We start from the raw sequence: 23,964 nt of genomic DNA on the forward strand, positions 1-23,964 counted from the left end.
GCACGGAGGTGCGCGTCTCCCGCATTAAAGGCACTCAGTGCCTCCGGAGAGAAACACGCGTCACGAAGAACCGTCTGGCGGCGCCTGTGATTCATGGCGCTCTCCACCTCAGACCTGGTGGCGCACAGCCTATCGGCATCCTCCGTTGGAGGAGCATCCGGCTCATGCCTTGTGTTCGCCTCCCCTTCTGGACCACGCGTTGGAGCATGGCTGGCGGAGGCTTGATTGGCAACCTCTCCGGACACTGTCCGGCGAGCGCTCTTCCTCCTGGAAAAATCATGAGCGTTAATATACCTCCTAGGTATCTTTCCCTTAAACACGGCGGTGCGCCGTACCATTGCGGCGACGTTTCGATTCGCGCCGCACTCCTCTTCCGCCTGTTGGGCCGAACTGACCCTTGTTGGTCAGCCGCCGCGGGTTCGGCTTCCCGCCTTAAAGGCGCCTCCTGCGAAGAACCGTTGGTACATGGTGGTCAGAAATAAGCATGGACCAAGTAGTGGTGTCAGGACTCCGGTCGTAGTCACCTGGGAAGCCGGAGATAAACCGGGGTAGTCAGCCGTAATGGCGACTAGAGCATTGTCCATGCTAAGTTGGTGGAACACCCCGTCAATCAGCTCCACCTTTATGTCCGGATCCTCTTCGGAGGCCGGATCAAGGGATCGTCCTGGATCCTCGGGCTGTGGAGTCAGGCTTTGTATGCCCTCCACGTCCCGGCGCAGCTCCTGCGTCAAAATCACAAAGTGAGACATTTGACTTTGGGAATATGGATCAGATAGATAAACGTCCGCTTACCCAGCTCCGAGGGTTATTCATGGAGAATCCATTCAATGGACTCGTGCGGAGGAAGTCCTCCTTCTCCCCCTTGTACAAGCCGGACAGGATCTTCACCAGATCGGCGGCCGATCCCGGCCCCTTGCGGCCATGACGGGAGGCGTCATCCTCCCCATTGAAATCCCACATGGGGTGGCCCCTATATTGGAGTGGCTGCACCCCTCGCATAATGCACGTGGCCATGACTCCAATCATGGTCAATCCGGAGTGGGCCAGTAACCTTATCCGGCCCATCAGATATTGGATGCTCCCATCATCTTCCCGTTGAGGGCTCCGCGGGCGCCAACTCAGGCGTTTCTTCAAGGGAGCGTTGCTGAACTCTGGGAGGCCGATCCGAACTGGATCTGGCAGTGGGGCGTCTTCCATATAAAACCATTCCGAAGGCCAGTCTTCGGACGCCTTCTTCGGAGTTACGGATAGATATCCGATCCCGGCGATGCGCCATATTTCGGCTCCGCCCACTTGATATATCGACCCCTCATGAGAACGGGGTACGAGGCAAAACAATCTCTTCCACAGTGCAAAATGGGGCTCGATGCCCAAGAACAGCTTGCAAAGAGCTACAAAGCCCGCGATGTGCAAAATGGAGGCAGGTGTAAGGTGGTGAAGCTGGAGTCCATAGAACTCCAGGAGCCCCCGGAGAAACGGATGTATGGGAAATCCGAGTCCCCTTATTAGATAATGGACGAAGCATACCCGCTCTCCTTTGGAGGGATTGGAGATGCTCTCCGCCTGCTTTCCACCCCTATAGGTGGCCAGTCCGGCTCGAACCGGAACCATGAAGCTGGGGGAAGATATCCCTCGATTTGGAGCGTCACTAGCTCGCTGTGTGGAACTGAACATCTCCCCCAATCTCCTGGCTGAGGGCTGGGAGCGCGAGAGGAGGAGTCGCGTCGACTATCCATGATGGAATGGATTTTTGTCAGAGGCCCTTCGATGAGTACTTGCGGAAGGAGGATGGTGTGATTTGGATCTAGATCCTCGCCTCTCTTATAGGCGGCTTATTCACACAGCTAAGGGGTAAAACACAAAAATACCCTAGCTTTTCGCATTCATACGACACGTGGAAGAGGGCCATTATTGGACGTGGAAGCCAAGGAGCGCAACATTTATAAGGAAGCCGGACACCATTCAGCAGGCACATGGAATTTTAAGGAGAACCCGCCTTGCAACGCCGAAGACAATATACGCGCCGGACTCGTCGTCATTGAAGCCTGGTTCGGGGGCTACTGAGGGAGTCCCGGATTAGGGGGTGTCCGGATAGCTGAACAATCATCATCGGCCGGACTCCAAGACTGTGAAGATACAAGATTGAAGACTTTGTCCCGTGTCCGGATGGGACTTTCCTTGGCGTGGAAGGCAAGCTTGGCGATACGGATATGTAGATCTCCTACCATTGTAACCGACTCTGTGTAACCCTAGCCCTCTCCGGTGTCTATATAAACCGGATAGTTTTAGTCCGTAGGACATAACAACAATCATACCATAGGCTAGCTTCTAGGGTTTAGCCTCCTTGATCTCGTGGTAGATCTACTCTTGTAATACCCACATCATCAATATCAATCGAGCAGGACGTAGGGTTTTACCTCCATCAAGAGAGCCCGAACCTGGGTAAAACATTGTGTCCCTTGTCTCCTGTTACCATCCGCCTAGACGCACAGTTCGGGACCCCCTACCCGAGATCCGTCGGTTTTGACACCGACAACCATGCTCTCCGTCGTGCTCGCCTGAGCACGGCATCGTGCTCCTGATGCTCATAGGAGCCCAACGCGCACGCGCACACTCCCTCCCGTGCCTCCTAACCCCGTCCCCGTCGAGCTGCGATTTCGGCTGCCGCCTGATCTCGAAGCACCGCTCAACCCTGGCCACCCCCGTGCCTGCGACCACCGCCACTCGACGCGCGTTGTCGCGTGCGTTCGAACGCACCTAGCCCCGCAATGAACCGTGCCCCGCAGCCCCGTCATCGAACTCGCTCGGGCCCCGGCGTCCGCCCCGCTCGTCGCTGGCGACAGCTCCAGCGACCTCGGGACGAACCGCCCACGCCACTAGATGCGCCTCTTCGCGCTCGTTCGAACGAGCCCATGCACGCGCTGATCCGTGCCCTGTGCACATTTTTCGGTGAACTCCGGCGGGTCAACGCCGTGCATTTGGTCGCCGCCGGCGAGAGCCGCCCGTGCTGACCTGGCGCGGCGGGTCCCACCGCCTGGGCCACTGACTGGTGGGCCCAGGGCCCCCTATTGACCAGTTGACTGAGTCAACTGCTGACTGGGCCGCCCCTGTCTCACTGACCTATAGGCCCCACCTCAATAAACAAAATAAATAAAAGGAATAATTAGTTAACTAAATAGTTTAGCTAATTAAAACCCTAATCTCTCACTGACTACTGGGCCCCACCCTCTAATTAACCCATTTAGTTAGTTTTAAAACTCTGTTAATGCCCCTAACAATGACATGCGGGTCCCACTGGACCCACCTGTCTGGTTTGACCGGTCAACCGACCAGTTGACCCGCTGACATCACTCTGATGTCATGCTTGCGTCATCAAACACTGTTCTGGATAATGTTGGCTTTAAATAAATAATTAAAATCAAAAAATGATTTAAATCTTTAGAAAATCATATCTTTTAATCCGTAACTCGGATGAAAATACTTTCTACATGAAAGTTGCTCAGAACGACGAGGCGAATCCCGATACGCAGCCCGTTCGTCTACCACACGCCCCTAGCATATCGAACACACATTTTTTCCCTCCGGTACCTCTGCCCAAAAACGCGAAACACCGGGGATACTTTCCCGGATATTTCCCCCCTTCGCCGGTATCACCTACTACCGCGATTGGGCACACCTAGCATCACGCTTTGTCATGTCATGCATCGTCATGCATTTGTTTGCATTGTATTTATTGTTTCTCCCCCCTCTTCTCTCGCTAGACACCGAGACCGACGCCGCTGCTACCCAGTACGACTACGGAGTTGACGACCCCTCCTTCTTGCCAGAGCAACCAGGCAAGCCCCCCCCCCCTTGATCACCATATATCGCCTATTCTTCTCTATACTGCTTGCATTAGAGTAGTGTAGCATGTTACTGTTCGGTTACTCCTATTCTGTTGCATAGCCTGTCATTGTTGCTACAGTCATTGATACCTTATCCGCAATCCTAAATGCTTAGTATAGGATGCTAGTTTATCATCATTGGCCCTACATTCTTGTCAGTCTACCTTGCTATACTATTGGGCCGTGATCACTCGGGAGGTGATCACGGGTATATACTATACATATATACATACTATACAGATGGTGACTAAAGTCGGGCCGTCTCGAAGAGTACCCGCGAGTGATTCACGGATTGGGGGCTGAAAGGACCTTTGTCCCGACGGCCCTCTGTGTGGATCTTTGTGGCGGAGCGACAGGACAGGTTGAGACCACCTAGGCGAGAGGTGGACCTGGCCCTAGTCGGCGTTCGCGGTTACTTCATAATAACACGCTTAACGAGATCTTGGTATTTGATCTGAGTCTGGCCACTGGCCTATACGCACTAACCAACTACGCGGGAAAGATATGGGCACTCGACGTCGTGGTATCAGCCGAAGCCTTCTTGACGTCAGCGATGGAGCGGCGCGCGCCGGATTGAACCGCTTAATGTGACTTCCTTTGTAATGGAGGTTGCTAGGTCTGCTTCCGGCCGCCCTCGCAACATGCAGGTGTGTAATGGGCGATGGGCCCAGACCCCTGCGCGCATAGGATTTAGACCGGCGTGCTGACCTCTTTATTGTGCCTAGGTGGGGCTGCGACGTGTTGATCTTCCGAGGTCGGGCATGACCCAGGAAAGTGTGTCCGGCCAAATGGGATCGAGCGTGTTGGGTTATGTGGTGCACCCCTGCAGGGAAGTTTATCTATTCGAATAGCCGTGTCCCTCGGTAAAAGGACGACCCGGAGTTGTACCTTGACCTTATGACAACTAGAACCGGATACTTAATAAAACACACCCAGACAAGTTCCACAGACAACCCGGTGATCGCTTTTCCACAGGGCGACGAGGGAAGGATCGCCGGGTAGGATTATGCTATGCGATGCTACTTGGAGGACTTCACTCTACTCTCTTCTACATGCTGCAAGACGGAGGCTGCCAGAAGCGTAGTCTTCGATAGTAGTAGCTATCCCCTTCTTATTCTGGCTTCTGCAGTTCAGCCCACTCATATTGCCTCCTTACACATATACCTATGCATATGTAGTGTAGCTCCTTGCTTGCGAGTACTTTGGATGAGTACTCACGGTTGCTTTGCTTCCTCTTTTCCCCCGTTTTCCTCTTCTTTTCGGATGCCGCAACCAGACGTTGGAGCCCAGGATCCAGACGCCACCCTCGACGACGACTCCTACTACACTGGAGGTGCCTACTACTACGTGCAGGCTGCTGACGACGACCAGGAGTAGTTTAGGAGGATCCCAGGCAGGAGGCTTGCGCCTCTTTCGATCTGTATCCCAGTTTGTGCTAGCCTTCCTAAGGCAAACTTGTTTAACTTATGTCTGTACTCAGATATTGTTGCTTCCGCTGACTCGTCTATGATCGAGCACTTGTATTCGAGCCCTCGAGGCCCCTGGCGTGTAATATGTTGCTTGTATGACTTATTTATGTTTTAAGAGTTGTGTTGTGATATCTTCCCGTGAGTCCCTGATCTTGATCGTACACGTTTGCGTGCATGATTAGTGTACGATTGAATCGGGGGCGTCACACCGAGCCACGTAGTTGCGGCTTTGCATTGCTCGTGAACAGGCCGGCCAGCGCGGCGAGGACCATGAGGTGCTCTTCGTCCTGGGCGTCGGCCTCGGCTTCCTCCTCCAGCAGCACCGCGAACGCCTCCTCGTCGTCTGAGTCCATCGCTGTGCAGACAAAACGCCGAACACCTGCCTCGTCTGGTGGGTGCGCAGCTGCCGGTATCCCCGCCTGCGTGGACGAACCGCCAGAAAGCACGCCTAGGAGCGGGATGGAGGATACGGTGGTGAACCCTCTTTTTTACGGCAGGAAAATGGCCTTCCTAGCGGTGGTGGGCAGGTGGGCGTCGCCGGGATCGGCACGGCGGCGGAAAGGGCAGTGCACACGGGGGCCGATGCTGGACGTGCAAAAAATCATTTTCGCGTGACAGTGGTGGCACATGCGCCGTTTTTACCTTCTGCCGAAGCCCCCCAGTGTTTGTGGGCGCCGGCGTAAAAAACTCGTCCCGGGGCTGTGTGTGTGGGTGTGGGGGGTGTCGAGGCCCCGAGACAAGTTTGGCAGTCGCCACTTCTCAAAGCGAAGAAAGAAACATCCAGAAAAGAAAGCGAGAGAAGCGCTCAAGTGGTGACTCGTCGGCCATGGCACAGTCGTCGGCGGCGGCGAGGAAGCCCTCGGCAGCGCCAACCGTCGTCCTGACTCTTGTCCTGGCCCTCGCCTCCGCGGGCCTCCTCTTCCTCCTAGTCCACCTTTCCCCTTCGTCGCCATCCGCGCACCCGCACCCCCACCGCCGCCTCCGCCTGCGCGGTGCCCACCTCAGGCACGGAGGCGCCACCCCGCACCAGATCCCGTTCGACCCCGTCATCGCGGACCTCGAGCGCCGCCTTGACGACCGCGAGTGGGAGCGCCTGGCTGCCGCGGGGCTGCACGCGCCGGGCATGGAGTCTGCCCCCGTCCCAGAGGACCTCGCGGACTACGAGGACGAGTACATCAATGACGCCGCGCGGTTCAACATGACGCTGCGCGTGGCGGCGCTCTTCCCCAAGATCGACGTCGACCCCGCCGACGACGCCGTGACGGGCGCCGAGCTGGCCGCGTGGAATCTCGCGTCCGCGCGGCGGGAGGTGCTGCACCGCACCGCCCGGGAGCTCGACATGCACGACCGCGACCACGACGGCCGCGTCGCCTTCTCCGAGTACGAGAGGCCCAGCTGGGCTTGGCGGTTCGACGGTACGTACGTATGTCTATGATTCGAGCTCATGGCGTCCCCATTTTGGATCTGTGTAGCGATACATGCGCGGATGCGCCTAGTCAGGAAAAAGTTTATCTATTGGGAGATAATTATACCCATGTCAGGGTAGCTGAGTAAGCTCTGGATTTTGGTGCGTTCCGATTTACTCGTCGTGGTTTTAGTTCAAATTTGAACTAAAACCACGACGAGTAAATCGAAACGGAGGGAGTATTTGATTCAGACCTGTAGTCCAATCCACTTAGTATAATGAATGCAGCCTTCAAAAAGTAAGAGGAATGAGTGCAGCTCATGCCTGTTCTCAATATATTTGAAGTCATTTACATAGGCTCTCCAGTCCTCAGTCCTGACTACATTTAACTCACTCTGCTCTTTTGAGCGTTCATATAATGCCATTGTCTAGGATATAGCCTCAAATTGACCGTATTTGGGGAAGCTCTGGTAGGTACTACCATCCTAAGTTCGTGTTCTGAACAATTTTCTAATGTTTGTGAGCATACCGAGCACCTATTCGTATGCATCTTGCGAAGACTTTACTTGTACAGTTCTCAATGTGTTTCCTGGTTGAACTAGTAAACTTAGAGCATTCACATTCTAGATCTATTGAACAGAGTTTTGCATATAGATCCAGCTTGAATAGTTTTAGTTCCCATGTAGGTTAGCAAAGTTGTATCCCACGCTGAAAGTAAAAAAAAAACATTCATGTGTGCCTATCAAGCTCATAGTAAGTAGGTCCAGCATCCTTTGATAAACCGTGATCTTCCACTACCAAATGATCACATGTGCGCCTTAGCGATTTGAGCTGAGCACTAAATCTCATATATGTCCAGATAATAACTCAACCAGTGATGGGATGGGATGGTGGAAGGAGGGGCATTTCAATGCTGCTGATATGGATGGTGACGGCTTTCTAAATCTGACGGAGTTTAACGAGTACAACTTTCTATCTGACCTCCTTTAGCTTCTGAAGTTCCATAATTGTTCTACCTATGATTTACCTGATTCACTGTATGCAGTTTCTTACATCCAGCTGATACTACCAACCTAAAGCTAATACATTGGTTGTGCAAAGAAGAAGTCAGGTGCTTCTTTTCTCCAACTTTTTTTCCTTGCACATTTGCCTTTCAGGATTTGCCCCACCTTTGCTTGCACTTCTAGGATTTGCCCTTGTTTTCATTGACATTGATCTTTTGCCACACCTTTGACAAAAATTTGATGATTTGCCCCTAACAAGATGGGCCCACTGTAAAATGTCAAAACTACCCCTGCCCTACTCAGTCCACCCCGACCGAGCACATCTCTGGGCGGGAAGACATGAGGCGGAGATGGAGCTCCCGCCGCCGTTGTTGCTCCGGCGGAGGTGGCCATGGCTCTGCCCCCGTCGGCCTTGTTACTCGCCCGACGCGGAAAATGGATGAGGAAACGGCGAGGTAGCGCGCGGCGGCCGGGCTCGACCTACAGCCACCGGTATGCTCATGGAGCACCTGCTTGGGGAGCGGCGGCGCCCCTCGAGGCGGACAGCCAACGGATGTCTGCCTTGGCGTGCTTATGTGCGTTGTGTACGTGCGTGATCTAGCACCTGGGCGTGCCTGATGGTTGCTAGCCTGCTAGGCGTGCGTGTGCCTGGGCGTGCGTGTGTGCATGAGTGCGTGCGTGCTCGCTCTAGCACCTGGGCGCCCTGCTGTTGCTGCTTCTACTGCCGCATGCATGGAGAAGGACGTCGTGGTCCGAGCTCGCTCCCGTCGCCGAGCTCGCCATGTACAGCCACCACGTCCCCGGGCTCGGAGTCTCGGACCATGGACGACACCCTCCACGCGCCACATCTGGCATGACCCCTTGGTCCTTTCGTGGGGAGCTCGCTAGAGATGCTCGGCGAGGCCGGCATGGCGGCGGCGGCGGCGGCCACGTGCCCGTGGAGATGCACACGCGTCTATTGGTGCTCGTGGCGGACAACACGGTCCGCGCTGTCAAGGCAGGGTGACCGGTGCAGGAAGTGCGGCGCCTTCCTCCGAGAGCTCGACTGGTCTACGGGTGTTGCGCTTCGCCCGAGAATCTTGCCCATGGACGAACGCCTGAGCTGCGCCTCGAGCACGTTCGTTGTAGAGGAGGGAGGAGGACATGGGGAGAGGAGGAGCAGCATCAGCTCGTAGCCCGCACCATGGCATGCGGGGAGGAGCAGCAGTGGCTTGGCATTGGAGTGTGGGAAGAGGAGCAGCAACAGCATAGCATGACAGCAAGTGGGCTGCGGGACGAACATATAAGGAAGAAGGGCATTTGGGTCATCAAATTTGTAGTGTAATCTCAAACCAGGTAGAAGGGCAAATCATCAAAGTTTTAGCAAAGGTGTGGCAAAAGATCGATGTCAATGAAAAGAAGGGCAAATCCTAGAAGTGCAAGCAAAGGTGGGGCAAATCCTCAAATTCCCCCTTATTAGTGTTCAGTTCTGCAAAAAAGAATAAAGATGTAATTTTTTTTCTTGAAAATAAAAGAAGAACCTTTATGGAATTTCTGGTCATACTCTTAGTGATATCAGAGGCAGATCATTTTGAAATTCGAAAACTATTATTAGATAATCAAGTAAACCATGGATCATAGAAAAGGGGTTGATGTTTCGACTTCTCATTAATTCCTGTAATTGACTTATTTCTCAATTATGATGCTGCATGATACTCCCTCCGTTCGGAATTACTTGTCGCAGAAATGGATGTATCTAGACATATTTTAGTTCTACATACATTCATTTCCGAGACAAGTAATTCCGAACGGAGGGAGTACTACATATGAGTTTTAGTGCTGTTTAGTTATGACGTATCTTGGTACTTGATTAGTCAACTATGTCAAACAGCTGCATGGAATTCATTGGTACTTGAATCCAGCCGTTTTAAGAACTAAGCCTTAGGAATTTAATAGAAGATTTAATGCCTGATTTGTGCCCAAAGTAGCTTATGGAAACCTAGCTGATTTTTTTTGGTGTTACCGTAATACGTTGGCTAATTGGCTGGCCAGGTTCTTGCTGTTATTTGGCTCCTATAGTTGGACTAGAGAGCCACCAAAAACATCACATTACCAAAATTTCGGCCTCAAGCTAAACATTGCCGAACTAAGGCTAACTTGTCATGGTTTTGGTTAAGCACTTTGGGTATCAATGAGTCGTATGAAAACAACGAGTCCATACTCTGAATTCGGTTTATTACGTATAGTTATACTGATTCTTGCTGAGTCCCAAACCATTTGTGCAGGTAAACAGGATAGTATAACATTTCTTGAAACTAGTATGAATCATGTTGACTCAAAATCTCTGCCCATCACACTGCAAACCAATTAAAACCAGCTATTTCATCCAGTTTATGGATTGTCCAAAACCTTTATGCTATTGTGTTAGCCAGTACCAAGCAGGTGATCCAGGCTGAAATGTTTATCCAAACTGAATTTATTTTAGGAACCCTGACACAATCACATGTCTGTGAGCTTCTCTTATAGGAGTCAGGTTACATTTTGACAATCACCATTGTAAGATCGGTTTTTGTTGACTATTTCAGGGAAAGAGACAAAGATAATGACGGGAAGCTCAATTTCCAAGAGTTTTATAATGGATTGTTTTATTCAGTTCGACATTACGATGATGAAACTTCAACAGATGACTCCAATGGCTCTGATGCACCGGCTAGAAAGTCGTTTTCACAGCTTGATCTGGATAATGATGGGTAAAAATTACAGTTCGTGGTGTCATCTATTTGTCATATTTACCGAATAATGTAATTGTGAGTCTGAGTTTGGAGGCCTCCTCCTTTCTGTAGGCTTTTGTGAGCAGACGAGCTAAAACCTATCATCGGAAAACTCCATCCAGCAGAAAACTTCTATGCCAAGCAACAAACTGACTATGTGATATCACAGGTAACGAGATGACAGCATCTCATTCTGTTTCTAGGATATTTTGGCTTGCCTTTCTATTTAATGCTGTCAGAATTGTCCTCTAGATTTTGTAACCCATGTACCATGATCTTCTAGCAACCTTTGCTTCGATACATTCTGTCAACTCCAATCAAGTTGAATGAGTAATTCTGCAGTATGTTTCTCAAAAAATTACCTGCTGATTTGTTATCTGATAGACCTTCTGAATGTAGGCTGACACAAACAAAGACGGACAACTGAGTTTGAATGAGATGATTGAGAACCCCTATGTATTTTACAGTGCTTTATTCACAGAAGATGATTATGGGTCTCATGACGAGCTCCGGTAGTTCCTTGAAGGTACATGGTGCTCGGTATTGGTCTTCATATGCTTTATTTCATTGTTACTTTTAATAATCAATGAGCTTGAATGTTTAGCAGTAGATGGTATTCAGGACCTTTGAACGCTTGGTTAGACATTGCTGCGGATATATATCTTCAATGATCTGTTGGCCCCATCTACTGCCTTGCCAAGCACATTTCACGGTATATCAGTTGAAGTACCTTATCGGTTCTTATTCATTTGCTTTTGCACCGAGGTATTCGAGTGCTTGCTATTTTCTAATCCATGATTTCCTTCTTTACCAGGCACAAGCGTGCATTTCCACACGCCTGTTTTAGCAACAGAGCATTCATTTGTTACATTATGAGTTCTTGAATTAGTTTCATGTTTTGCATGGCAAGTTAGCATTGGTTCTTCCATATATAGTTTTTGGTGTGCAAAAGTAGGTTGTTGTTCCAGGATCACACACTTGTAAACTATGAAAACCAGGAAGGTGCAGCTGTAGGGCTTGTATGTATGTATGTAACTGGCATTCCTGAACCCTATCTGTAAACATTGTGAAGTTATGTTCTATGAAAGTGATTCTATTCTCTTCCTTCTCGTGCGACATTTCGGCATCGATAATCCGCTGCCTTATTTTGCCAGAAAGAGCACTCTTTTTTCTTTCGGCAGGCGCAGTCAAAATGAAAGGAGAACATCCAGCACCTGAAGCATATATAGCTTTAGTGAAATATCTAAGTACCCAAGCCTACTCGTAAATATCATCTGTCCAGCCAAGGTTAAAGGAACATGATAACTGTTAATGTTCCTTCTGATCCGAAAGTAAGTGGTTCTAGTTTAGTCACTTTGACCAAGTTTATAGGAAAAAAAAAGGATTTTGGCAGTACATTTTTTTGACAGACTCGGTCAAACTGAGAAGAAGTTGGACAAAACTACTAGAATTGCTTGCATTTTCGAACAGAAGGAGGAGTAACTGTTAAGTGAAGCAAGAAATCAAGTGATCAACATTCCTACAGTGCCAGTGTTGATCCATCTTATTACTGTATTCTTGCAGATCAAGGTGTTAGTTTCATTTGTCTAAAATTGTCCAAATCCATGCTCGCATCTGATAACACTTCTGCAAATCAATTGACCTGGTAATAGTACGATTACGTGCAAATCAATTTCCGCAGCACATTTACAACTTCCAATATCGAAATATTGATGGGATTGCCTGTTTCCAAGTTGATCGGACTGATAGTTCCAAGTTGATCCCTTCAGCGTTGGTTTCTTATTGAGCACAAAAGAGCTAGCCGCACATCTCAGATTACCGTTTCTTAAACAACTTGTAGCTAGTTAATCAGAATATTAGCAGCTTAATCACGCCGACATATCCCGCCTCTGGCCACCTAGCTAGCTATACATGATGTAAACTCAGCTCACACACACACACACCTCGCCACGTAAGCCGTCGTATCATGCGCATGCTTGTGGTTGGGGATAATGATTCACGTGGAAGGGCCTGGCGATCAGTCCCTCCTCGTCCTCCTCATGGCTCTCAGCTTGACGCCGTGGCGGAAGCCGAGGACGAGGTCGAAGTCGAACTGGATGGGCGACTCCATGGCCGGCGAGTGGCGGAAGACGTACCGTCGGTACAGGTGCACCACGGCGAGCTTCACCTGCTGCAGCGCGAACCTGTGCCCCACGCACGCCCTCGGCCCGATGCCGAAGGGGATGTGCGCGTAAGGGTGCCGCCCTCGCTCCTCCTCCCCCTCCGGCGCGAACCGCTCCGGCCGGAACTCCTCCGGCTCCGGGAACTGCCGCGCGTCGCGGGCCAGCACCCCCGGCGCCAGCCACACGTACGTGCCCTTCGGGAGGCGGTACCCAGCGATCTCCACCTCCTCGGAGGTCTCCCTGGCGATCAGCGGCGACACCAGGTGGAACCTCATGACCTCCTTGATCACCAGGTCCAGGTACGGGAACCTGCCCTGGAGGTCGTCGGCGTCCGTGGCCGCGCCGCCGAACGCGTTCACCTCCGCCAGCAGCCTCTCCTCCACGCGCGGGTGGCACGACACCAGGTACAGCACCGACGACACCGTGAACGCCGTCGTCTTGGTCCCGGCGATGAGGTGCTCGTACGCCAGCGCGCGCACGTGCCTGTCCTCCAGCGCCAGGCCCCTGGCGCCGCTCTCCCTCGCGTCCAGCAGCGCCGCGATGAAGTCCAGCGCGGCGCCCGGCGGGGAGGCGCTGTTCTCGCGGTCCCTGCGCCGGCCGGCGATGATGGCGTCGATGCGGCGGCACAGCAGCCGCTCGTTCTCCTCCATCTTGTAGTCCGCCGTGCCGGGCACCCGCCGCAGCAGTCGCTTGCACGGCGTCTGGACGCACGGGAGGAAGAGCCCGAGGATGGTGGACAGCGAGCTGGACAGGTCCATCTTGATGAACTCCATGGACCTCTTGTACTCCTCCAGGAACCCCCTCACGTCCTCGCCGCCGTCCGCCGCGGCGACCTTCTTGCAGAGGCCGAAGTCGATGCCGAAGGCCGTCCTGCCGATGATGTCGATGGCCATGCGCAGCGAGAGCTGGCAGAAGGGGACGCAGTCCTGGTCCGGGCAGGCGGCGACGCTGTCCACCAGCGCGTCAACGTAGGGCTGCATCGTCGGGACGAGGCCGGCGAGCCGGGCCGGCTGGTAGAGCGGGACCACCGTGTTCCTCATGGAGGACCAGGTGGAGTCCCTGGTGAGGAAGAGCGCGTCCTGGTGCAGCGACCCCACCGTCGGCGGCGGGGTGCTCCGGTTGCGGATGTCCTTGAACTTCTTGATGCCCACCTCCTTGCACAGCTCCGCGTTGGCCACGATCACCAGCGGCTGCCTCCCCATGTGAAACCTGCACCGATCGAGCATCACGTCCATGTTTTGGAACGCCATTACATGGCACCTGAAGAAGAAGAAGATGATGATGATGATGGATATAACATTACTACTACCTGAAGATGGGGCCGTGCTCCTTGGCGATGGCACGGAAGACGTCTGGTCCGTGGTTGGCGAGGAGATGGAGATGGCCGAGAGGAAACCTGGTTGGAGGCCCCGGGACCCTCCTGAGGGCCCAGAATGGCGCGTAGAAGTAGACCAGAAACTCGCCGATCACGGCCACACAAGACAGGAGGAGCAGTGCGGGCGCGCTTGTGCCGAGTGCCGCGGCATGGCCTGCGGTTTCCAGAGCAATGGAGCAGTTGGTGCCTTCCATGGAGATGGAGGAAGAAGGAGCTAGGAGCTGTGTGGCTGCCTATCAGTGTTCGGTCTGGGTCTGGTCTCTGCATTGGCTCGTGTTGCTCGTGCCTGCCAGTTTATAAAGCGGCGTTCGTCGTCGGCGTTGCTGTCTTCAGTGTCGTCTTGGTCAGATGTTGTCTGTGGCTCCCCGCAAATAAATCATGATGTCTGTGGCAGCAGGGGTGTCTCCGGCTCTCTGCCAGGTTTCGCAGCGTTGTGCAGTCTCGAATTGTGCGGTGCCTTTGAATTGCGTCGACGACGTGTTGGTTTTGGTCTCGGCTGGACGGTGCATTGCAACGGGAGAAAACGGCCCCTACATGTCTTTATCATTGAGCATGGCTAAAAACCTCATCCTCATGCCCATAATAGGATAAACATGACTAATACCTCTTCCTCAGGTCCATATCCTTCATTTCAATATAACACCAGACACATGTTTCCGCTTGTCGTCTTTGCTGTCCTCGTCGCCGGTGGTCGTAATACCAATTGTCACTAACCAAGGTTTGCAAGGTCTAATAGCTGGATTGTTGAGCTGCCTTCGTGCCCGATGAAGATCAAGAGAGTTGAACATAGTTTTTTTTTATCATCTGGCTAATATAATAGGAAAAAACATTGCACATAATATATGTTTGTGTCATCGTATAAATTGAGTAGTTTGTGTCAGATAGACCATGAAACCTTAGTTGGACTCCTCATGCATTTTGACGGGAGTCACTGGCCGAGTAAGACTGGTTGTACGTGAAGACACGATAAAGAAAAGTATTCCTTCCATATCCCTAGTCTAATAAAATAAAGTAAAACAAAGCATCATGTGGGCATATTTCAAATATTCGCCAAGTTTTATTAATATAGGTATAGATTAAAACAATTTAGCTACAGTACCTCCCAGTTTAGAAAAAACATGTTTACAAAAATGTTTACCTTTTCAAATTTAAAGTTAAAAAATATTTGTGTTTCTAAAATGTTTGCAAATTCATGAAATAATCACAACAGTACCTTCTAGTTTTAATAAATTGTTTGTGTTTTAAAAAATACTCAGGTTTAAAAAAAAGTAAAAGACAAATATTGTTCTTTAAAAAAATGTTTGGCCTTAAAATTTTTATTAACAACTTTGCAAAGTTTTCACGTTCTTAAATATATTCACTTAAAAAAATTCCTCTCTGTATCTGGCGCGACTATGTACTTAATTGAAAATTTCATGGTGCTAATTAAACACCTAGTCTTGTATAGTCTAGTGGTTAATATTTGAGTGCTCTAGTATGAGCGGTTGGTTACGATTCCTTGTGTAGCGGTATTTTTTTTGAAAGTTCTTTTACTGGCGAAGTTGTTTGTACGCTAATGGGCTGGCCCATTGCGGCCCTGTGCGTCCTGTGTTTTTTCTTTTGACAGAAACGAATCAGGAGAACGAGAAAACTCCCACACCAGGAAAGGTCTGCGACGTACGAAGCCTGGGACGTACGAAAATTATGTGTGTCCCATCATGAACGAAAAAAACTGGAGAAACAATCCTTTCTTTAATATGGTAAAAATAAAAATAAGATATGTTGTGTGTGCTGTTGGTGTATCCAGTTTTTGTTTTGGGAATCGTTTGGCACCGGCGTACCGGCTGAAGCTTAGGCCGGTCCTGTGTGCGCCGCTCGATCACAGCGACCAACCCCAAAAAGAATCGGGCGATCCATGTTTGCGTTGTTGTTTTTTTATTAGCCCGTCATGTGGTTATTAGCCCATCACGTGGCCTTGGCCCACCACGGCCGCTCGTCCAGCTTTCCTCGTTCAGATTTCTTCTTATCTTCAGCGTTACCCTTTGTTGGGTCATCACGTGCTGCTGCATACTACGACCACAATGATTGCATGTTGGAACTAATGATATTTTTTGCTGCATCGACTCATGGTGGAGCTACGACCCGCGACGACGGGGAAAACGATTTTTGCTGCAAATGTAATCGGATTTTGCTACGAGCGATGAGAAAATTTGTTAGATCAATTCATGGAAGAGGTGCGACTTGGGACGGCGACGACCACAATTTTTTGCTGCAACTTGGTGTCTTTTTGCGCGAGTTTTTTTTGCTACATCCATTTTTTATGATGATGACTGGTGGCCCTAGTTCATGGAACCATGTGCAACGAGCACAACCCTGTGCAACGAGCGTCAATGGTGGTAAAAAGCTTCAATCAGCATGGGAAAAAGTTTCAACCGACGCAAGAAAAAGCTTCAACGGGCACGTGGCGATGGGGATGCGTGCGAGATTTGCTGGAACCGACCTTCGACAGAGCTACATGCTACAACCACGTCGCAAAGTGCTACAACCAGCTCCGCGCATTGCTACAATTGGCACTGCATTTTGCTTCATCGCACAAATGACATCTCGGTGTTTTTGCTACAATCGATCGCACAACTTGCTACATCCAACGTCGTGTTTTTCTACGACCAGCCGCCCCGCACTGCTACAACCGGCATCACGTTTTTCTTCATCATGCAAAATGTCGTCGCAGATTTTGCTACAATCAACGTCGTGTCTTGCTACATCCAATGTCATGTTTTGCTACAACTGGCACAACGAGCTGGAACCATGTCTCAAATTTGCTGGAACCGGCGAGCCGAGTTGCTACGACGGTCAGCGGCGGCGAACGACGATCTCGTTTTTTTGCTGCAACTGTTGTCGGCGTTTGCTACGACCGGCTGGCGGTTTTCCTGCGACCAGCAACTGAAGAGGAGGTACACTGCTCGTCCATGGGGTGTTACGGCCGGCGATCGCCGCCATCGGAGCTGCACCCCGTCGTTAGCCAGAGCTGCAACCATGGCAATTTTTGACTGCAACCTGCAAGCACTCAATGTTGCATGCGCGAAGGCGACAAGAAACACATGGGAGGCACCGACCACCGGCGAGGGCGATCGGCGGCGAAGTGGTGGTGGCCGCCGGCGGCCAGCGGTGAAGTGGTGGCGTGGGAGGTGGTCATCCAGGGCGAGTGCCTGCGGCGCCGCTGCTCCTGTTCTCTGCTGGCGTGACCAGATTTGTTTTTCGAGAGAAAATGATACGAGAAGCCTAGATCTGATGGCTGTACGTGGACGCATCCAACGCCTGGGCTGTGACCGGCCCAAATTTGGGCCGGTGCGCCGGCGCTTATTACTCTTTTGTTTTTATCTCTTCTCCAGTGCCTCATATGCTCTTATTAAAACTCGTAGTTGTTAGTTGTTAGAGAGAAGGATACAAAGGAAACTCAGGGGTAAATTAAACCTGATGGTGGCATCTTCAACGGTAACCTGCAATTTTTTCCCCACATCCGTCTGCTGACATGGATGCGGGAGGCTGCCATCCAACTGTGGTCGTATACATCCGGGCATCCGGCCTTCCTCTTTTTTTTTAAGTCCGCATGATCAAATAGCCGCATACATAGAGTGCAGACGTTAAATAGCCGCATGCAACACTAATTTTAAATTTTGAAAAGTTTAAATATTACATGCCAACATTGTTGTCCCCTTAAACCGCCCACTGATGCTCAATTAGATATTCCTTCAGCTGCTCGTGAGTTGGTCGATGCCGATTTTGTTGATCCATTTGAATAAACTCTTCAAGTGTGGCCAAATTCTGGTCTGTAAGTTGGATAGGATCACCCATATGTTCTCAAATTCTAGAGCTGCAGCAGCATCGTCACCCTCATTCTCGACGATCATGTTGTGCATGGTCACACAATATGTCAGCACCTCACACAAGGTCTCCGTATCCCATTGTTTAGCAGGTCCACAAACAATTGCAAAACGAGCCTACAATATTCCAAATGCACGCTCAACATCCTTTCTAAATTCTTCTTGTCTTTGGGCAAAGTGAGCCTTTTTCTGGCTAACTAGGTGGGCTTCTTAACTTGACCGTGATATTGCCCTTATAAAGCCTTTGGACAGTTCTTCCATTTCCAATGCATGCAGTTAAGAGATCCAAGCAAACCTGACCATCATGTTGCTTCTGAGATTGCCAAGAGCCTCTTGGTGTCTGCCACAGTTGGTTCTCTCAGGTACTAAGGTCTGAACATCTCGATCACGGCAGCTGCAAACCTGACCACGACATCCCCACATGTGCTCTCAAACATCCGTTGGTACTCGCCCCGTGATCAACGACTGTGCCATATGCAAGCATTCGTAGTGCGGCCGTGCACTTCTCGTAGCCAGAGAAGCCAATCGCTCTCATGGCATCCTTCTTCAAGAAGAAGTAGTCATCATTAGATTGGGCGCTATGGTACAAACGATCGAAGACATTCTTGCGCATCCGAAAACACCAACGAAAATGGTCAGCAAAGAGCGCATCCGAGGCAAAGTAGTCGGTCATCAGTGTCAGCGAGCCCTGTTGCGGTTGAGCACTCAATGGCCCTTGATTGAACCCTTGAAATTGAGAACATGCTCCTCTGCACACTATGTGTCTTCAAGGACCACCTGCATCATTGCCACCTCATCCGAGTAGCCTCCTCGTTAGAAGACTCAACATAATGCTCGTATATGTGCTCCAAATCGGAATCCATTGCTAGAAAGAAGAAGCAAAAGCTGTTTCTAGCTTCGGTAATTCATCGAACAATTGTCAGGCATGGTCAGTATAATAGTAGCGGATGGTATCTGGCGGGGCGGTCGGAGGAAAGAGGTTGAACGACGATGAAGGAGAAGCGGGGTGGAGCCGGTTGGAATGTTGGACGTGACGGAGACGTAGAGTTCCGGCAGGGGTGTGGCGTGGCAACTGGGGTGGTGGGGCGGCGACAAAGGCAAAAGAGAAAGAAGGAGAGAAAATGGTGAGGATGGAGACGCGGGGTCCGGGAAGGGTTATGGGTGGGCCGGCGGTGTCGGAGTCCTACTGTCTGGTGTCCGGGCTCCCGCAAAGCTTCCGCATTCCTCTTCGGTTTGCGAGAGAAAGTACGGTTGGACCATGCCGCGGACCGATATAGGCCCGCTCGATGGCTTCCGTGCTCCGGACAGCATGATCCAGACGTATGCAGGTGGTTTGTGGGTCTGCTTTGAAGATGCCCTTATTACAAGCATAGCATTCAGAACAAAACATCACAAGACAAAGGCCGCATTAGCTCCCATGCCATAAGTTATTAACGACTCTGGCAAAACGAAAATTACATGCAAGCTCAAAACGCTGCATAAGAAACTTGTTGAAGTTGATCAAAGATAGGCTCAAACTCCACCGGCAAGCCAAGTTCTTGTTCTGTTTTTTGGCTTTCGGGGTGCAATCCAAGCTCGGTGTATCGCCGTGTATGGTATGAGACACATTACAAACCCCCGGACAACTGGGAATTACTAAAACAAAGGTAAAAGTTTTGCCTCATTCAATAATTAAGAAGAGAATTTACCCAACTAATTTATGGAAAACTGACCGAAAATTAATATAATCATGAACCACTCACAAAGCATGAAATCCCAGGGCTTTGTAGATAGTGAATACGGACGTCAAGGATGGCTGCCCCGCTCCCTCTCCCCTCCCTGCTCCCCTCCGGGGCGACCTTGCTGGCGCTGTGGTGGCGGCACCCCTCCCCTCCCTAGCCCCCCTCACACTCGCCCCGCCTGGTGCTGGCGGCCCCCTCCATGCCGTGGTTCCTCCCCGTGTCGACGTCCACTACCCCTCCCTCGCCTTGTCCGGAGGTTGGGTTCGCTGGATCTGGGGTGGTCATTAAGGGAGTCCTGGACTAAGGGGTCCTCGGACAGCCGGACTATATACTTTGGCCGAAATGTTGGACTATGAAGATACAAGATAGAAGACTTCGTTCCATGTCCGGATGGGACTCTCCTTGGCGTGGAAGGCAAGCTTGGTGATTCGGATATGTAGATTCCTTTCTCTGTAATCGACTTTGTACAATCCTAGCCCCCCCGGTGTCTATATAAACCAGAGGTTTTAGACTTCTAGGGTTCAGCCACAACAATCATAACCTCATAGGCTAGACTTCTAGGGTTTAGCCATTACAATCTCGTGGTAGATCAACTATTGTAATACTCATATTCATCAAGATCAATCAAGCAGGAAGTAGGGTATTACCTCCATAGAGAGAGCCCGAACCTGGGTAAACATTGTGTCCCCCGCCTCCTGTTACCATTAGCCTTAAACGCACAGTTCGGGACCCCCTACCCGAGATCCGCCGGTTTTGACACTGACATTGCTGCTTTCATTGAGAGTTCCACTGTGACGTCGAAGATAGGCTTGATGGCTCCTTCAATCATCTACAACAACACAGTCCAGAGGGGGATCTTCCTCCCCAGACAGATCTTCGTATTCGGCGGCTTCGCACTGCGGGCCAACTCGCTTGACCATCTAGAGTAGATCGATATCTACGCCTCTGGCCATCAGGTCAGATTTGGAAGCCTGAATTTTATGGCCAATATCCGTGGAGACTTGATCTTCGACGGGTTCGAGCCCATGACGGCTGTCCCCGGCCACCACGATGAACATGACCTAGATCTGTCATCTGGCCGTGCGCAGGATATAACGCCTGCGACCGCTCTGGCCCTAGATCCGGAGCAGGTCGCGTCGTCCGAAGACGGGAAGCTTAACCCCGCCACGGAAGCCGCAGACTTAGCGGCGCTCGAGCCGCACACAGACCCAACATCAGGTTGGGCTTGTGTCACCGGAACCTTGGACTCGTCTCCAGCCATGGGTTCCGGACCGCGTGCATCTGCGTCCATCGAACCTGATTGGGCGCCAGTCCTAGATTTCAGCTCCGTGGACATATTCTAGCACTTGCCTTTTGGCGACATGTTAAACTCATTGAAGTCCCTCTCCTTGTCAGGGGACTCTCGGCTGAACTATCTCCGGTTCGAATGGGAAGCGGACGATGAAGAACTTCGTTTCCTACCCACCACCCACTTTGTAGCCACTATCGATGACTTAACCGACATGCTTAATTACGACTCCGAAGACATCGACGGTATGGACGACGATGCCGGAGAGGAGCAAGAACCACTGCCTACAGGGCGATGGACAACCACCTCCTCGTACGACATATACATGGTGGATACACCCAAAGAAAACAATGGCGATGATGAAAATCTAGTCGAGGATAAACCTCCTAGGATACAGCCGAAGCGCCGACGTCAGCGATGCCTCTCTAAGCCACGCCATAGTAAAAACAGCAACACCGCCACAGAAGAGGACACCATTCCGAACGGTGCCGAAAACAATGAAGACCCCGTTGAGCCAACCTTCGAACAGGAGGAACGGGGTGATGGGAGAGTCAGCCGTGGCGAACAGGCCATAGATAAAGACTCGGAGGATAGCAACTACCTTCCGCTCTTCGAGCACGAGGTAATCCTCGGCGATGAAGATTTCATCGTGCCAGAGGAGCCCACCGAACAGGAACACTTTAAGCGTCAGCTAATTGCCACTTCAAGAAGCCTGAAAAAGAAGCAGCAATAGCTTCGAGCTGATCCAGATCTGCTCAATGAAAGATGGACTGATGTCCTGGCAGCCGAGGAATATAGCCTCGAGCGCCCAACCAAAAGCTACCCGGAGCGCAAACTGTTACCACAGTTCGATGACGAGGCGCTGGAGCCCGTCCTACCAAGGTACAATACGGCTGACCGACCACCACGTGGCCGGGACAAAGTGGCACTTCAAGCCGAACACCAGCCCGCACTACCTCGCCGAACAAGCAGAAATACAACAGCTAGGGGACATGCACATGACCCACGACGCGATTTGGAAAAGAGAGCAGGTAAGACAAGATCAATCTACGGATCATGGGGGCATGCCTCGACGCGCGACGATGGCCATCTGGCTGTACATGACAAACATAACCACGTTCGGGCCGAAAACCGCAGACGAATTCCATCCGAGCTACGTCACGACTTGGCCCAATATAGAGGCGCTGCACACCCCCTTTGCTTCACTAACAAAGTAACGGGACATGATTTCCTAGAAGGGTTTAAACCCGTGAACGTCGAATCATATGATGGCACAACAGACCCCGCGGTATGGATTGAGGACTTGCTTCTCCATATTCATATCGCCCGCGGCGATGATCTTCACACCATCAAATACCTCCCGCTCAAACTTAAGGGATCAGCTAGGTACTGGTTAAATAGTCTGCCCGAAAACTCCATCGGCAGCTAGGAGGAATTGGAGGACGCCTTCCTCGACAACTTCCAAGGCACATATGTCCGACCTCCGGATGCCGATGACCTAAGTCACATAACCCAACAGCCCGGAGAGCCAGCCAGGAAATTCTGGACTCGGTTCCTAACTAAAAAGAACCAGATCATCGACTGTATGGACACCGAAGCCCTAGCGGCCTTTAAGCACAGCATCCGAGACGAATGGTTGGCCGGACACCTTTGCCAGGAAAAACCGAAATCCATGTCAGCCCTTACGACACTCATGACCCGCTTCTGTGCGGGCGAAGAAAGCTGGCTAGCCCGTAGCAACAACAATACAAGCGAACCTGGCACCTCTGAAGCCAGAAACAGCAACGGCAAGCCCCGACGCAATAGGCACAAGCGTCGAAATAACGGTGACAACACCGAAGCCATAACGGTCAACGCCGGATTTAGTGGCTCTAAGTCCGGTCAGCGGAAGAAGCCATTTAAGAGAAACAATCTGGGCCCGTCCAGTTTGGACCGCATACTAGATCGACCATGCCAAATTCATGGCACTCATGATAAACCAGCCAATCATACCAACAAGGAATGCTGGGTCTTCAAATAGTCCGGCAAGTTAAATGCCGATAATAAGGTGAAAGGGCCGCAAAGCGATGATGATGACGAGGAACCCCGACCACCGAACACAGGGGGACAGAAGAAGTTTCCCCCCAAGTCAAAACGGTGAACATGATATACTCCACCCACATCCCCAAGAGGGAGCGCAAGCGTGCACTCAGGGACGTCTATGCAATGGAGCCAGTCACCGGAAAGTTCAACCCATGGTCCTCCAGTCCGATCACCTTCGACGGTAGGGACCATCCAACCAGTATCCGTCATGGCGGTTCAGCCGCATTGGTCCTTGACCCAATTATTGATGGATTCCACCTCGCGCGAGTCCTCATGGATGGTGGCAGCAGCCTGAACCTGCTCTATCAGGACATAGTGCGCAAAATGGGTATTGATCCCTCAAGGATCAAGCCCACAAAAACCACCTTTAAAGATGTCATACCAGGTGTAGAGGCCTGCTATACAGGCTCAATCACACTGGAAGTGGTCTTCGGATCCCCGGATAATTTCCGAAGCGAAGAGTTAATCTTCGATGTCGCCCCCTTTCGCAGTGGCTATCATGCACTGCTCGGACAAACCGCATTCGCTCGATTCAATGCGGTGCCGCACTACACCTACCTCAAGCTCAAGATGCCCGGACCACACGGTGTCATAACGGTCAACGGAAATACGGAACACTCCCCCCGTACTGAGGAGCACACCGCGGCCCTTGCAGCAGAAGTATAGAGTAGCCTTCTTAGGTAGAACCTCAGTTCGGCAGTAAAGCCCCCGGACACCGTCAAGCGAGTCCGAACTACTCTGCAGCAGGACTATCCAGCTCGTCCAGAGCTTGACTAGCAATTTGGCCTCCGTCCCAGTCCCAATCAAGCGGTGACATTCGTGCCGCACATACATAACTACGCACTCAAAATACCATGGGCATGGACGGAGGCACAACTAGACCGTGGTCCATAATGCGGCTCAACCGCCCCTGGATCCACATACCTTCACTTTTTCTTTTTCATTTCAGGTTTCTCTCTTC

General features: G+C 51.2%; 2 protein-coding genes across 3 annotated transcripts; one reads left to right on the forward strand and one right to left on the reverse strand.

The window, feature by feature from the left end:
- Window positions 1-6,051: 6,051 nt before the first annotated feature.
- On the forward strand, window positions 6,052-11,616 carry LOC119324487 (reticulocalbin-2-like). The gene is made up of 8 exons (XM_037598279.1): window positions 6,052-6,768; window positions 7,618-7,720; window positions 7,804-7,869; window positions 10,327-10,491; window positions 10,585-10,681; window positions 10,912-11,038; window positions 11,120-11,224; window positions 11,327-11,616. Exons 1-5 carry the CDS (start codon window positions 6,180-6,182, stop codon window positions 10,592-10,594), a joined length of 933 nt encoding a protein of 310 aa, XP_037454176.1. The 5' UTR covers window positions 6,052-6,179; the 3' UTR covers window positions 10,595-10,681; window positions 10,912-11,038; window positions 11,120-11,224; window positions 11,327-11,616.
- Window positions 11,617-12,255: 639 nt separating this feature from the next.
- Window positions 12,256-14,454, reverse strand: LOC119325296 (cytochrome P450 711A1-like). Of its 2 annotated transcripts, none has more exons than XM_037599046.1 (2): window positions 13,984-14,454; window positions 12,256-13,883 (listed from the first exon to the last, which is right to left on the reverse strand). In XM_037599046.1, the coding sequence occupies exons 1-2, from the start codon at window positions 14,241-14,243 to the stop codon at window positions 12,530-12,532; spliced, it is 1,614 nt and encodes a 537-aa protein (XP_037454943.1). In that variant the 5' UTR covers window positions 14,244-14,454; the 3' UTR covers window positions 12,256-12,529. The 2 variants fall into 2 exon arrangements, with proteins under 2 accessions (XP_037454943.1, XP_037454944.1); XM_037599047.1 differs by having other exon boundaries at window positions 13,981-14,113.
- Window positions 14,455-23,964: the final 9,510 nt, after the last annotated feature.

This window comes from Triticum dicoccoides, chromosome 6B (assembly GCF_002162155.2).
Source record: "Triticum dicoccoides isolate Atlit2015 ecotype Zavitan chromosome 6B, WEW_v2.0, whole genome shotgun sequence".
NCBI classification, from domain to species: domain Eukaryota; kingdom Viridiplantae; phylum Streptophyta; class Magnoliopsida; order Poales; family Poaceae; genus Triticum; species Triticum dicoccoides.

What these genes read in the sequence shown, in the direction of transcription:
- LOC119324487 (XM_037598279.1), top strand. Translation starts at nt 6,180, where the DNA reads ATGGCACAGTCGTCGGCGGCGGCGAGGAAGCCCTCGGCAGCGCCAACC. An exon ending in CTGGGCTTGGCGGTTCGACG is followed by an intron (nt 6,769 to 7,617) that starts GTACGTACGTAT and finishes ATATATGTCCAG; the next exon opens with ATAATAACTCAACCAGTGAT. An exon ending in AATCTGACGGAGTTTAACGA is followed by an intron (nt 7,721 to 7,803) that starts GTACAACTTTCT and finishes CACTGTATGCAG; the next exon opens with TTTCTTACATCCAGCTGATA.
- LOC119325296 (XM_037599046.1), bottom strand. Translation starts at nt 14,243, where the DNA reads ATGGAAGGCACCAACTGCTCCATTGCTCTGGAAACCGCAGGCCATGCC. An exon ending in GAGCACGGCCCCATCTTCAG is followed by an intron (nt 13,884 to 13,983) that starts GTAGTAGTAATG and finishes CGATCGGTGCAG; the next exon opens with GTTTCACATGGGGAGGCAGC.